Source organism: Hippopotamus amphibius, chromosome 10 (assembly GCF_030028045.1).
Source record: "Hippopotamus amphibius kiboko isolate mHipAmp2 chromosome 10, mHipAmp2.hap2, whole genome shotgun sequence".
Taxonomy (NCBI): domain Eukaryota; kingdom Metazoa; phylum Chordata; class Mammalia; order Artiodactyla; family Hippopotamidae; genus Hippopotamus; species Hippopotamus amphibius.
Window position 1 is genome coordinate 27,504,793 of NC_080195.1, and position 15,781 is coordinate 27,520,573.

Genomic DNA, 15,781 nt, shown 5'->3' on the forward strand with positions numbered 1-15,781 from the left:
ACAGAGAGTAGCCCCCACTCTCTGCAACTAGAGAAAGCCTGTGTGCAGCAATGAAGACCCAACAAAGCCAATAAATAAATAAATTTATTTATTTATTTATTTATTTATTTATTTTAAAAAAGTGCAAACCAGACTTAACATTCCCTTAAATCTAAGCCTAATCCAGAGTGAGGCCCTAACTCTCTTCAATTCTGTGAAGGCTGAGAGAGGTGAGGAAGCTACAGAAGAAAAGTTTGACGTAGCAGAGGTTCATTCATGAGATTTAAGGAAAGAAGAGATTTTCATAACATAAAAGCACAAGGTGCAGCAGCACGTGCTGATGTAGAAGCTGCAGCAAGTTATCCAGAAGATCTAGCTGAGATAATTCATGAAGGAGGCTGTGCTAAACAACAGATATTCAGTGTAGATGAAACAGCCTTCTACTGGAAGAAGATATCAGCATCGAGTTCTTTCATAGCTAGAGAGGAGAAGTCAATGCCTGGCTTCAAAACTTCAAAGATCAGGCTGACTCTCTTGGCAGTGGCTAATGCAGCTGGTGACTTTCAGTTGAAACCAATGCTGATTTACCATGCCAAAAATCTAATGGCCCTTAAAAATTAAGCTAAATCTTCTCTACCTGTGCTCTATAAATGGAACAATAAAGCCCAGATGATAACACATCTGTCTGCAACATGGTTTACTGAATATTTTAAGCCCACTGTTGAGATGTATTGGTCAGAAAAAAAGATTCCTTTTGAAATATTACTGCTCAGTGATAGTGTACCTGGTCATCCAAGAGCTCTGATGGAGATGTACAAGATTAATGTTGGTCTCATGCCTTGTAACACAGCATCCATTTCTGTAGCCCATGAATCAAAGAGTATTATTTAAGACATATATTTGTTAAGGCTATTGCTGCCATAGATAAGGATTCCTCTGATGCATCTGCACAGCCAGTTGAAAGCCTTCTGGGACTTCCCTGGTGGCACAGTGGTTAAGAATCCACCTGCCATTGCAGGGTTTAGTCCCTGGTGTGGGAAGATCCCACATGCTGTGGAGCAACTAAGCCTGTGTGCTACAACTACTGAGCCTGTGCTCTAGAGCCTGTGAGCCACAACTACTGAGCCCATGTGCCACAACTACTGAAGCCCGAGCACCTAGAGCCCAGGCTCCACAACAGGAGAAGCCACCACACTGAGAAGCCTGCGAACTGCAATGAAAAGTAGCCCTCGCTTGCCACAACTAGAGAAAACCTGCACATAGCAATGAAGACCCAACATAGCCAAAAATATATAAATAAATTTATTAAAAAAAAAAAAAGAAAATCTTCTGGAAAGAATTCAGCATTGTAGATGCCATTAAGAACATTTTTGATTCATGGGACAAGATCAAAATACCTATATTAACATTAACAGGAATTTGGAAGAAGTTGATTCAAACCTTCACAGATGACTTGGAGGGATTCAAGACTCCAATGGAGGAAATAACTGCAGATGTAGTGGAAACAGCAAGAGAACTAGAAGTACAATTGGAGCCTGAAGATGGGACTGAATTGCTGCAGTCTCTTGCTAAACTTGTTTGGATACAGAGTTGATTATTAGGGATGAGTGAAGACAGTGGTTTCCTGAGATGGACTCTACTCCTAGTGAAGATGCTGTGAAGATGATTGAAATAACCACCAAGGATTTAGAATATAACATAAACTTAGCTGATAAAGCAGCAGCAGGGTTTAGGAGGCTTGACTTTAATCTTGAAAGATGTTCTACTTTGGGTAAAATGCTATCAAACAGCGTTGTATGCTACAGAGAAATCGTTAGTGAAAGGAAGAGACAACCATGGCCAATTTTGCTGTTGTCTTATTTTAAGAAATTGTGATGGTCACCTCAGCCTTCCGCAGCAACTACCCTGATCAGTCAGCAACTATAAACATTGAGGCAAGACCTTCTACCAGCAAAAAGATTACAGCTCACTGAAGACTCAGGTGATGGTTAGCAATTTTTACTAAGAAAGTATTTTTTAAATTAAGGTCTTACATCATTCTTCTGGACATAATGCTATTGCACACTTGTCACGCATGTTTAAGATGTGTTATCCAAAAACAATGGAAAGAGAAATGCATCATTACATGGATATTTTAACTTATAAAAATATTTGGATCTGAAAATTTTAAATGGTTTTTATTGTCCACTGCCAGATTTTTTTTCTTTTTGAAACTACAACTCAAATGCTTAGTTCATTATTTTGAGTGTCTTTCATTAGTTAATTTATATAAAAAGGTAATGTTTTTAGGAAGAGTATGTGTCTGCTTACAGTCTCTTGAAATGATCGTATAGTCTGAGACTGTATTAGTATTAGTTTGCTCTTATTTGGGAATGGAAAATTAGTACCCATGCTTTTTTGCTAAAAAACAAAAGCAAACAAAAACATAGATTTAGTTACATAATCGTACTCTGGTATTTGTTAATACAGGGAAAATTTCAGTTGTAGCCTGCTTTTTGTTTCATTGTCAGTTCTTTATTTCAGATTTTATTTGTTCATCGAGCTTTATGGAAAAGATATTTAACCATATTTAACCATTGTGTAACTGTAAGGTGCACAATGTGATAATTTGATGTATATTTATATTGTGGAATGAAGACCACACTAATGTTAATTGACATATCAATTACCTCAGTTTTATATATATAGTAGTGAGAACATTTAAAATTTACTCTCAATAAATTTCAAATGTACAATACAGTACTTTTAACTATACCCACTGTGCTGTATGTTGGGTCCCCAGAACTTATTCAGTCACATAACTTGAAGTTTTATCCTTTGACCACCATCTCCCATTTCCCTTACCCCTCAGCACGTGGCAACCAACAATCTACTCCTTGTTTCTTTGAGATAAGCTCTTTTAGATTTCACGTACGTGGAACCATACATTATATGCTTCGTATATGTGAGATCATGCAGTATTTGTCTTTATCTGATTTATTTCAGTTCGCATGTGTGTATCATATTTTCTTTATCCATTCATCCATCTGTGGACACTTAGGTTGTTTCCATATCATTGTAAATAAGGCTGCAATGAACATGGGATTGTAGATACCTCTTCTACACAGTGATTGTTTCCTTTGGATATATACCCAGGAATGGGATTGCTGGATCATATGGTCCTTTTTTTTTTTTAATTTTAGGAATTTCCATACTGCTTTTCATAGTGGCTGCACCAACTTACATTCCCACCAACAGTGCACAAGAGTTCCCTTCTCTCTGCATCCCCATCAAAACTTAACCCTTATCCTTTTGACTTTGGCCATTCTAACAGGAGTGAAGTGATATATCACTGTGGATTTGATTTTTGCATTTATCTGATGATTAGTGATGTTGAACACCTTGTCATGTACCTGTTGGCCATTTGTATATCTTCTTTGGGAAAATGTCTATTCGAGTCCTTTGCCCATTTTTTAAATTGGATAATTTGGCTGTTGAGTTGAATGAGTTCCTTGTATATTTTGGATAGTAACACCTTATCATATAAATGGTTTGAAAATATTTTCTCCCATTCCTTAGGTTGGCATTCACTTTGTTGATCATTTCTTTTCCTCCACAGAAATTTTTTATTTTGATATAGTCTTATTTTTTTCTTTCAGTGCTTGTGCTTTTGGTGTTATATCCAAAAAAATTGTCAGAGTTTTTTTCCTTTAAGAGTTTCACAGTTTCAGAATTTACATTTAAGTCTTTGATCCATTTCAAGTTAACTTTTGTGTGTGGTATAATGGAAGCATTCTTTTCTTTCACATTTCAAACTTTCACATGTGCATATATCCAGTTTTTCCAGCACCACTATTGAAGAGAATATCCTTTCCCATTTGGTATACTTCTATTCCTTGTCAAGTATTAGTTGACCATATATATATGAGGTTTTATTTCTGGGTTCTTGATTCTGTTTCATTGATCTATTTGTTTTTATACCCATACCATATTGTTTTGATTATTGTTGCTTTTTAGTATAGTTTGAAATCAGGAAATGCAGTGCCTCCTGCTTTGTTCTTTTTCAGGATTGTTTTGGCTCTTCAGGGTGTTTTGTGGGTCCATGCTAATTTTAGGATTTTTCTTGTTTCTGTGAAGATATCATTGGAATTTTGCATTGAGTTGGCTTTGGATAATATGGACCTGTTAACAATATTCTTTCAATCTGTGAAATTTTTAGTTCAGTTTATTTACTGTAAAATACTTGTAAAATTATTTTTACAATTTTTAAAAATTTTGTTAATTCAAACTTTCAACTATGATGTATCTGGGAACTTTTTTTTTTCTTTTCAGAATTATTTTACCTTGTATCCAGTGAGCTCTTTTGTAAACTGAAGTTTGTTTGTTTTCCAGCTCAGAGAAGACATTATTATCATTATTAAATTAATTAGCATTTATTTTCTTTGAGCTTGTTGTCTTCTTTTAAACTTTCATTGATATTTAAATTGTATTTCTCTATCTCAGCATTATCTTTTATTTATTTCATCTTTTTCTTTTCTGGTAGAGTCATTATCATTTTCCTCTTAGCTCATTTATTCAAACCTGTATTTATCCCTGTATCAGCTGGTCAGTAGGCAGGGACTATGAGGGTGAGCATCTCAGACATAAAGCCCACATTTATTGAACTGATGATCTAGTGAGGAAAACAGATATGGAGTAAACATTTATTAGAGCCCTACTGGAGGACATTTCTTAAACTAGGTTTTGCTGGATACTAAGCTATTGCCTCTAAAACCACTGGTTTGTAGTTTCTGAAGCTAGGGCTGGGACTCTCTTGCCAGATCCTGGCCCCCTATAAGGTTCCATCAATAGGGGGCGCCAGAGGAGACTGGACAGTGAAGGAGGGAGGAAGGCTACTTCTTTCTGTGCACTTTCTGTCTCTGTCAACATCATCCCAGCAGCGTTTCTTTATCTTAGAAGTGGCAGCTTCTTGTTTCCCACTTATGTTTTCTCAGTGCTTCCAGATCCAGCTTTATTATGCTCTCCACCCCCTCCCCCTTCCCCAAGAGATGCCAGCACCAGTCTGGTGGGCAGTCCTTCTTCAGAGGTCTAGGTCTTGACTCCTTGGGTCCCTTTTCCAAGTTCCTGAGGTGCCAACACCAACACCCAGTGCTCTCTCCTTGGAGAATTGAGCCATCTGTAAGCTTCAAACTTCTATAACCCCAACCTCTTCCCTTTGTTCCCCCATTCCCCATCCTTAGAGTGGGTGGGACGAACTCCTAGCAGTTCCCCCTTTTGCCTTTTAGTCCTTCAATTTTTACATTAATATTTTCATTAAAACAACTGGTGTGCTTTCTGTTTTCCTGCCTGGATCCTGACTGATAAATCTGTCTTCTGTTTCACTAGTTCAATTTTCAGCAATCTTCAGTATGTTGTTTACCATCTCCATGATATATATATTTCTAATTCAGCAGTTATGTTGGTTTTTTTTTTTCCTGCATAGTGGCAGTTTTCTTGATCTCAGATGTTATCCTATTTATAAATCCCTACTCTAAATTTTCAGTTACTATTTCCTTTTGATTTTAAAGACTTAAATTAGAAGTTATCTAAAAATGCCTTGTTTCCAGTCTTAGAGGAGGCCATTTAATTTCAGCCCTATGGCTTGTCTCCTTCATTTGTGGTATAATTCTTTTTATAAGGCTGGGGATGTTTTTTCTGCTATTAGAAGTTAACACAGGTTCCTGTCTGAATCTTTCAAGCCTTGGAACTAACATAGGTGACAAAAGTATCTAGTTTGCCAGTTCAGAAACTATTTAGGTTAGGAATTTCCTGGTGGTCCAGTGGTTAGGACTCTGAGCTTCCACTGCCGGGGGTCCAGGTTCAGTCCCTGGTTGGGGAACTAAGATCCTGCAAGCTATGCAGCATGACCAAAAGGAAAAAAAGAAAGGAAAAGAAAAACTAATTAGGTTGGGTAACCTACAGTGAGAATTGTAGGTAGAACTGAAAGCATTTACTTCTGTATCTAAGAATTAATTTCTGTAATTTTTAAGTATATTCAGTAGCTATCCGGAATTTGGCATGTTTGCCCTCTTTGGGAATCAAAAATGCCACTGTTCCTGCCACCACTATTAGGCACAGGCCAGGACTTAGTGACACTTGGGTTTCTCACTTGGTGTGATATCTGGTGTGCGGTGGGCTGCCTGTGATGAGTTGGATCCATGTATATGAAACCCCAGTTGTTGCCTGACCCCCTACTCTGCTGCCCTTAACCTTCAATCTTCGTATTTCCACATTTAGAAGTGTCCATATACTTCTTGTTGGAACCCTTCAACAGTGATTGCAAATGTCAGTTGGTAAGATCAAGAGGTTTTGGGGGCCCTTTCTTCAATCTGATCCTGGCTGTATGCGATCTACTGGAAATATCTTGAAGCTTCTTGTTTATAGACTATAATCTTTCCTACATCCCAGTGTCAATACAGGGTTTTCCTTCTTTATATACATACCTGCTTAGCCCGTTCATTAAGCAGATGGAACTGGGGAGGGAAGATGCTGTCACTCTAGTTTCTTTTCATCAACCAATGTAGTTACTTTCGGGGAGTGTGGAAGTACCCAAAAAGTATGTATTTTGTTACCTTTTCCATTTCTAGTGAGCAAAGAAAGGAAACAAGATGAAACAGAAATAGTATAAGACAAAATAGAAATTCCTGCTATTCGTTTTCTGTGCTTCCTTTGGTTGAATGCAGATTACTTGGTGTTGTCAAAACTGCAATCACCACGTGCAGCGCTGGTAAGGGTAAGATTTCCTTTTAGAAAACAAAGCAATCACAGAAAAGGAAAAAAAAAAAAGGCAGACAACCCAAACAAAATTAGTCACAAAAACACCACCCTTTCTTTCCATTAGCAAACTGATGTGTCATGTAAGAGTCACTCACACTCTTCAATCGACTCATTTCAATATAGAGTCGTCCCCCTTATCTGTGGTGTCAGTTACCCACAGTCAACCTCAGTCTGAAAATATTAAATGGAAAATTCCAGAAGTAAACAGTTCATAATTGTTTTTTTTTTTTTAATAGTTCATAAGTTTTAAGTCACATGCCGTCCTGAGACATGATGAAATCTCATGCACCCAGCTACATCCTGCCCAGGACGTGAATTTTCCCTTTGTCCAGAGTAACCTGCCCATTAATCTCTTAGCAACCGTCCCGGTTATCACATCAACTGTCCTGGTATCACAGTACTTGTGTTTAAGTAACCCTTCTTTTAATTAATAATGGCCCCAAAGTGCAAGGGTAGTGATGCTAGAAATTCAGACATGCCAGAGAGGTGCTGGAAAGTGCTTTCTTTATGTGAAAAAGTGGAAGTTCTTGACTTAGTAAGAGGAAAAAAAGTATGCTGCGGTTGCCAAGATCTATGGTAAGAACGAAGCTTCCATCTGTGAAACTGTGAAGAAGGAAAAAGAAATTGATGTTAGTTTTGCCATCATACCTCAAAACGGCCAGAATACATGATGAATGCTTAGTTAAGATGGAAAAGCATTAAATATGTAACCAATAAGATATTTTGAGAGAGAGACTATGTTCACATAAATTTTATTACAGGATATTGTTTTAATTGTCCTATTTTATGAGTAGTGTCTATTTTAGGAGTAGTGTTGTTGATCCCTTACTGTGCCTAATTTATAAATTGAACTTTGTCATAGGTATGTATGAAAACAATATGTTCAGGATTCGGTATTATCTGTGGTTTTAGGCATCCAGTGGGGTTCTTGGAATGTGTCCCTCATGGTTAAGGGGGTGTACTGAAGTCCTGGTGAGTAAATTAGTCACACAGAAAGGGGATTTTTTGACTCAAAGTTCCCTTGTGGGAGAGCAAAGGAGAATTTGTGGTCACATTTTGCAGGCAATGTGAGATTTTTCATCCTGGGGCTTATTCACATTTCAATCGCTCTTAGTTTTGTCATCAGTGATGTGAACTTCCTCACCTTCGGAGTCAGAAATTCTGAATTATAAAGGCTGTGGCAATGTGCAGATCTCCAACAGAAGGAAGCTTGGCTTTACAATTCAGGGGACAGCAGAGAAATGGGAAAATGTATCCTGCCACCTGCCTGCAATGCGAACCCTTATAAGATCCTTTGCTTCAGTTGTACTCCCGAAGATCTCTGAATAGACAGCACTACTGACAAAAGACATTCGTTGCCCCTGGGAGGAAGAACATTAAGAGTAAAATTCCAAAGAAAGCGAATACGTGGATTGCTGTGCTTGTTATTCATGGTGTGTTTTTGACTTGCTAAAAGCAAGTTTAATGTATTTATACAATTTATAAAGATGTAACTGATTCTGAAGCTGTGCTCTTTACAGAGAACATATTTCATGTTAATGTAAATGCTAAAGAAAATTAAATCAATAAATCCACAGCCTGTAATTTGAGATCCTCAATTGAAGAAAAATACATTGTCCGGGAGAGAGGGGGAAATCTTAGGAAGACATGTAAAATTGTCTTCGCTCCACCATCCCAGGCTTTTTCAACTGACAGCAGGAATTAAGCTTGTGCTATAAAATTATCGAAGTGTTGTTATGACACCTCAAAAAGAAGCAAAGGCCAACTCCCACTCTTGTTATTGAAGCATATGCCTAAGTAGAAAGCCATGCAAATGATGCTTGTTCTCTCTTCGGAACTGCCCCTGTATCCACTTCCTTGAGAGCTTTGCTGGTGAGCAGTCAGAGACTGATGTCTGGATGCTTGGTAAATTTTTCCCCATCACTGGCACTAATACTCTCCGTGACCACTGGCAAGCCAATTAACCTCTTCAGGTGTCACTCTTCCATGTATAAAAGGTTAATAGTGCAGCTTGTTTGCAAAGAGCCTGGAGCCTTGCATGAAACGCACCGCACGGAGACCCAGCATTGCTGTTGGACTGGAGGGCGTTGTATTTTGTAATTATATGTTTGGTTGGATAGGTTATAGATTTTGTTGTGGTTGAAGGTTGCCTCTTCTCCCTGGTTACAAATAAAAGCCTAGTAGATAATCTCACTCTCTTACCATCTTCTAGGGCTCCCTAGAGGGTTAAGGGAATGGCAGAGTTTAGAGATTAATAATGCATTCTTTAGTTAATAAAAAAAAAAATCACGTGCATCTCAACTGCATAATAGCTGTGGATGGCAATTTATTAAGCCAAGTGCTTTATCAGATGCTAAGTAGATTATGCTGGCAAAGACTCATGAAATAAGGGTTTTTTTTTTCTGCCCGCCCCACACCCCCCCAGTAAATCTTTTATCCTTCACCTCAATATAGAACCTTAGGGACAGTTTTGTTAAGATTTATTTCAAATGTGCTGGTGAATATTCAGGAAAGGGATTCTCAGATTCTGGGACTCCTGAAACCAGTGACTTGGGTGTGTGTATCTAGGTGGTAACATGAAGCTCACTCTTGTATTATCTTTGGAGCAAATGTGGATCCTACTGGCCCTATAGCTAAGCGTCATGTCTTTCACATTCTTTGCAGATTTACGGAAAAACTTCGAGCAAGACCCACAGGGAAGGGAGGTTCCTATCGAAGGCATGATTGTGCTGCACTGCCGCCCGCCCGAGGGGGTTCCTGCTGCCGAGGTAAGATCAGCCCTGTTCCCAAGAGGGAGGGCCTAGTCCCGCGTGCTCACAGGTGACAAGCCAGCCTGAGTCTGGCCTTGTTGCTGCCTGGACCCAGCTGCTAAAGATGGTGAAGAGACTGATGGAAAGAAGTTGGAAGAGGAAATTGTCTCTCCTCTAATTTCTTGTTAACACAAGCTCTTGCTAGGCTGCCCCGGTAGGATGTGTTCTCTGCCTTTGCTTTTGGGGACCTCAGTGGTGCAGGCAGCATCCTCTGTGTCCTTCGTCTGACCTTGGCTTCTGGATCAATCTAACAGGCAAATTCAAGTGAAAAAGTGCAGAGCAAAGGAAGTCGGGCCCTAGTGCCAAGTTTCATGAGTGTTGGCACTTAATCATCCTTCGTTTGCTTACAGGACAGATATTCCAGGAGTATTTGGTGTGTTTTAGGTGCTTTGCTAGTGTGAGGGATACAGAAAGTGTTGAAGACACGGGTCTCTGATCAGTTATCCCTCGTTCACTGTGAGGCAGCAGGAATCCAGAGTCGCTGTGGTTTTTGCTCCTTGTTTGTTTTCTAGAAACTTCTGTCATACTGTTAGAAAATATTTGTCAGTAATAACACACTGTGGTACTAGAGATGGCGTCCTAAATCTATCAGTCACTACTGAAAGAGGGTCTGATAGACTAGTAATACGGTTATTAAGGCAATATTTCAGTGGGGACTCAAGCACAAGGGATGCTTGGTAGAATGCTACATTTATAAACGTAGGCCTGAGTCAAACAGTAGATAGGGCAGCTGTGGCTCTTCTCTGGGAAGCTAGGAAACTCCCAAGAGCCATGGTTTATTCACTAAGTAGAGATATTAAAAAAACAACGGGATCCTTTGCCTCGCCTTTTAGCCAACATTGCTGTGGGATTTTGCATTTGGAAGGACAGAGGAGTAGAAAGTATCAAAGGGCAAGAAAAAATATACACGGTTGCCGATTTAAACAGGAAGCCTGCAGGGTGGACACTATTCAAAGCTCAAATGCTTCCCCAAAATGAAGTAAACGGACTTGAAAATTAAAGTGAACTTTCCATGCGTAATGTGAAATGATGAGAAAGGAAAATGCTTATTTTTGGATTTGTATTTAATGTGAAGCAAATAGATATTTGATCTCCTTTGGCCACCGCCTTGCGCCATACAGAGTGTGCCCTGGATTCCTGAGCGGGGGCAGGCAGCAAGGTATTACAGGCACCCCACGTGCTCCTGGGAGTCTGACTGGGGTATCAGCAGTTGGCTATTAGCCACCATCTCTCGTAACCAGGTTTCCTTCCAAGCCCAGGCTGGGTCACTGTATCAACTTTGGCAGCATCAGAGAGAAGTGAAGGCGGAAGGAAGGTCATGGTTTTATTAGCTGTCCTGGGGGAACCGAACTTTCTCTAGATGTCTAAAAATCAATTTTTACAGCTGGAAGAGAACTTAGATATTTCCCTGGCACAGCCTTTGCATTTTAGAGGCAAGAAAACTGATGCTCCGAGCAATGGCCCACCAAAGGTCTTGCACCCATTTAAATGTTAACACTGTTCGGTCTTCCAAAAGTTCCCCAGAGCACTCAGAGTAAAAGTCTATTTTATTTTGGTGCCTTATGTGGTCCCGCATAATCTAGCCTGCTTTTGCCTCTCACCTCATCTGCTGCTGCTCAGCTACTGACCCTACTATAGCCACACTGGCCTCCGCACTCTTCCTCAGGTGCACCAGCCATGCACCTGCCCCAGGGCCTTTGCACATGCTGGCCCCTCTGCTAGAACAGTCTTCCCCAGTTATTACATCGTTTCATCCCTTCCTTCAGGATTTGCTCATGTATCACCTGCTCAGTGAGGCCTGCTTGGGGCACTTTGATGAAAATGTCACTTCCCTATCCTATGTGCATACTTTTTTGTGTGTGTGTGTGGCTGCCGTTGGGTCTCTTCATTGCTGTGTGCGGGCTTTCTCTAGTTGTGGCGAGTGGTGGCCACTCTTCGTTGTGTTGTGCATGCTTCTTATTGCAGTGGCTTCTCTCGTGGAGCACGGGCTCTAGGCGCACAGGCTGTGGGCTCACAGGCTTCAGTAGTTGCAGCATGTGGGCCCTAGAGCACTCAGGCTTCTGTAGCTGTGTCTCTCAGGCTTACTTGCTCCATGGCATGTGGGATCTTCCCAGACCAGGGCTCGAACCCCTGTCCCTGCATTGGCAGGTGGATTCTTAACCACTGCGCCACCAGGGAAGTCCCCTATATGTATACTTTCAAGCCCCTTTCTTGGCTTTATATTAACTCCTTAGCTCTTAGCACAAACATGCTGTATTTCTTTGGCTTATTTTCTGTCTATTAGAATTTAAGCTCAATGAGGGGAATTTTGTTCATTTTTTTTTGTCGCTGTATCCCCAGAACATAAAACAGTGCTTCTCACATGCACATGTTCAATAAATATCTGTTGAATATGAATGAAAAGTTGTTTCCTGCCTTTATTCCTGAATATTTGAGGTTGTACCAGGACTAGCCCCAGACAAAACTGTGAAATCCACTAGACTCTTGTTTTGTGTGTGTGTGTTTTTCTGTTTTTCCCCTATTCTGGGTACTAGAAAATGGGTAAGACATTTTCTACCTGCTCTTTGAAGACATAAGTAAAAGTAAAGAACAAAGGAAAGGGTAAAAAATGTGCAGTCTGGAAAGGTATAGAGAGTTAATAGCCAAAGGGAACATACACCTTGGTGTATAAATGCGTGCACGAGTGTGTACACGTATCATGCACACCCACACACACACTGAAGCATCTTCCCAGAGATTGCAGGATTTGAGGAATTACAGGGACTCCGAGACTCTTTGGGGCCATGGTTGGGACGGAGGAATCCTGTAGGGGAAGGGGTTAGCCTCTAGGAAGTAAGTAGTATTCCCAGCTGCTCAACTACTTTGGAAAGGCTGAACTTGACTTGAGGTTGAAGCAGCTTTTTGGACATCCCTCTCCACAGGTTTCTTGCCCCAGCACCATGCTCTTGAAGGCAAATGATTGGTGCCCATTAGCTCAATTCATTTTCCATCTTTATTTCCTTCTTTTTAAGATGTTTTTTTGATATGGACCATTTTTAAAGTCTTTATTGAATTTGTTACAATATTGCTTCTGTTTTATATTTTGGTTTCTGGCCATGAGGCATGTGGGATCTTAGCTCTCCGACCAGGGATCAAACCCAAACCCCCAGCACTGGAAAGTGAAGTCTTAACTACTGGACCACCAGGGAAGTCCCATCGTTTTTTGCTTCTGTTGTGCTTTTTAGCTGTAACCACGGAAGTAGAACAGGATGTGAAAAACCTCTAATAGCCACACACACTGATGTCAGCAAAAACAGTATTTGGCAGAGTTATTGATCAGGGAAGGAGGGAACACAATAAGTAGAGACATACCAGTAAGAACGTATGTTTTCTTTTTTTTCATTTTTTTGTTTTTTGAGATGATACACAATTGAAGTTTTACTGAGTATTTAGTATGTTGCATAAAAATGGATAAATTGTAATACATCTTTGACACTTGGAAATGATTTTTTTAAGCTCTTTTTTGGAATGTCATTGCTTTACACTGTTGTGCCAGTTTTTGCTGTACAACAAAGTGAATCAGCTGTATTTATACCATACATTTTGGTCCCTGCTCTCCTTCCACATTTCCACACTGTAAGTATTTACTTCCTGTATTAGTTTTCTAGGGCTGTTGTGACAAATTACTACTTACTGGGAGCTTAAAACAATAAAAATGTATTATATCACAGTTCTGGAGGCTAGAAGTGTGAAATCAGGGTGTAGACAGGGTTTTCCTGGGAGCTCTAGAAAATGAACTTCTCTTTTAGCTTCTGGAAGTTTCTGGCAATCCTTGGTGTCCTTGGCTTGTAGACACATCACTACAGACTCTACCTCAGTCTTCACTTGGTATCCTTCTCTCTGTGTCTCGATCTGTCTCAATTTCTCTCTTCTTACAAAGATTGAGTCATTGGATTAGGGCAGACTTCAATCCAGTAAGACCTCTTGTTCGTGTTCTGGGTCTCAGTACATCTGCTGTGACCCTATTTCCAAATAAGGTCACATGCACAGTTTACCTGTGGACATGAAATTTGGAAGGGTGGCCACTCTTGAACTTAGTCCACTTCCCATCATCATAATACTCTTTTATTTTTAAGCATGTAGATGTCACTAGGAATAAATTTCAGAGCTAGGCTGGCTGAAAGTAAATAGAGGGCCATTTCAAGGAGCAGCTGTGGCTGTAGGATGGTTTAAAACAGAAATTGTGAGCTGAGAAGAGGGGAAGCTTTGTTTTCTACGTTCTGTATTATAGATGAATATGGAGAGTGTTTCAGCTACACTGTGGGTTAATGGCTATTGTGGGGCCCTAACAAGCTTTTATAGCATCATCTTAAGACCAGAAAGCATCTGGGTTCCAAACACTTGAGTTACTTTGAAATTTCACTTATTTATGAGTTGGATACTACCTATATCTGTGCACCAATATTTACAGCTGTTTTAGTTTCAGCAATAGCTTACACACTAGTTATTACCACCAATATCTGTGTTTTTGTTGAAAGGAAGGCAGAATCAGAGAAAATAGCTATAGAGAGAGACGGACACAGAGAAGGAAGGTGAAAATATTCATACCTTCCACAGTCGGGGTCTCGCAGGGGGGAGGTGTCTGCCAGTGCCTGTCGTGAGTCTTCAGGTCTCAAAGAGTATTTTTCTGCTTGCTGACCTCATAGTCATGCAAGCATCCTATAGGTAATGACTCTTTGGAAGGGCGGTAACTGGGAACTGTGCTTGGAAATTGATCAGTTATATAATTGTCACTGTGAACTATCATCAGTCAGAGTTAACCTCTCTGAGCAGGCTATGTCCCACCCTCTCCACTGAACCACTGGTTCCCTTCCTGCTCATCTCCTGTGGGGTCCAAGGGGTCATCACTGGCAAGAACTGAGGCTGGCGGGGCCACTGATGTATCAGCAAGTTTTGTCCTGCAGTGGCCTAGGAGGTCTCTACTCGGCATATTGAAAGAAACCTTGGGGGCAGGTCTTATTTTCACAAGACATATATGATTGCCTTCTCTCTGCAAAATAGAACTTACTTGGCAATTATCTAACTCTGTCTGTATGACCAGAGAAGGTAGTTTGTATACAGATAGAATGAACTACCACGTATGGAGTATCTCCCTGTGCCCGGCACTGTGTTAAGTAGTTTCTCTATGTTGTGTCATTTAATTTGAAGAAGGCTGCTATGAGATGCTAGAAAGCTTTGATATTTTAATGTCCATCTTACAGGAACTTGTCCAAGCTCTCAGATCACCAGGAAGCCAATCGAACCTTAAAGCTCAGATCCTTCCTTTCTTTGATAGTTTGTGTTTCTTTCTAGTGAGATGGTGGGTTTGGTTAGTTCCTCCAAAGCCTTTTTGAAGCTTGGGAGCCCCTGGGCCAGGGATAGCATATCTGCTTGCTCTGCTGTCTGATACTCCACCCTCAGAAATAGAGTTTTTGTGATTAAAACCTCTTCTAGCTAATATGCTCATCCTAAATCCACTGTAAATGCTGTGTTTCTTTGTTTGACATAGGTAATCAGGTGATAAAACTAAGAACCAAACACTGAGTGAATAGAGGCTCTGGGAGCTACAGATAACAAGGAGCCTGGAGCCTCTGTGCTCTCCGACCAGGAGCCTGGGTTGGATGCTATTGTAGGAAATGGGAAGTACCGAATGCCTACAATTAGAGAGAAGGTGCCTTGGAGGGGAAGGAAAGGGGGCGTATGAAGGGGAGAGGATAAGGGCAGTCTCTACCCTCATTATAATTTTCCCCACTTTTGGCCACGGCCTCAACAGATCTTGTTGTCGTGAAGGGTCCTGGATATATTCTGATGAGCTTACAGTGATGTCTGTATCACAGGGAGGCTCTCTCCTGGGATACAGCAGTGGGGTCTAGAAATAGTGGAAAGAGAACTGAGGATTGTTAATGTGGCGTTGTGAGGGAAAAGTATGAACCTCGGAGTCAGACTGGAGTTCAGCCCTGATAACGCTAGGACCTGTGGCCATACTAGCCCCCCTGAACCTCAGAGTCCTCTTCTGAAAGCAGGAACAATTTTTTTCCTGTAGGATTGCCTGAGGCAAAGAAGAAAACCCGAGAATATGCGTTACATCTAGCACAGCTTCTAATACTAAGTAAATAGTAGAGAGTATTGTGGCTTCTGTTCTTCCTCCTCCTCCTCTTCTTTTTAAAGCATCGTGAACC

At 40.5% G+C, this 15,781-nt stretch overlaps 1 protein-coding gene across 2 annotated transcripts in view; it reads left to right on the top strand.

The window, feature by feature from the left end:
• The window catches only part of UNC5D (unc-5 netrin receptor D), a 571,153-nt gene that overhangs the window by 368,522 nt on the left and 186,850 nt on the right, over positions 1 to 15,781 (top strand). For both annotated transcript variants that reach the window (XM_057697245.1, XM_057697246.1), the window contains exon 4: positions 9,439 to 9,542. In XM_057697245.1, the coding sequence (XP_057553228.1) occupies positions 9,439 to 9,542 (104 nt within the window). The remainder of the gene's footprint in view (positions 1 to 9,438; positions 9,543 to 15,781) is intronic.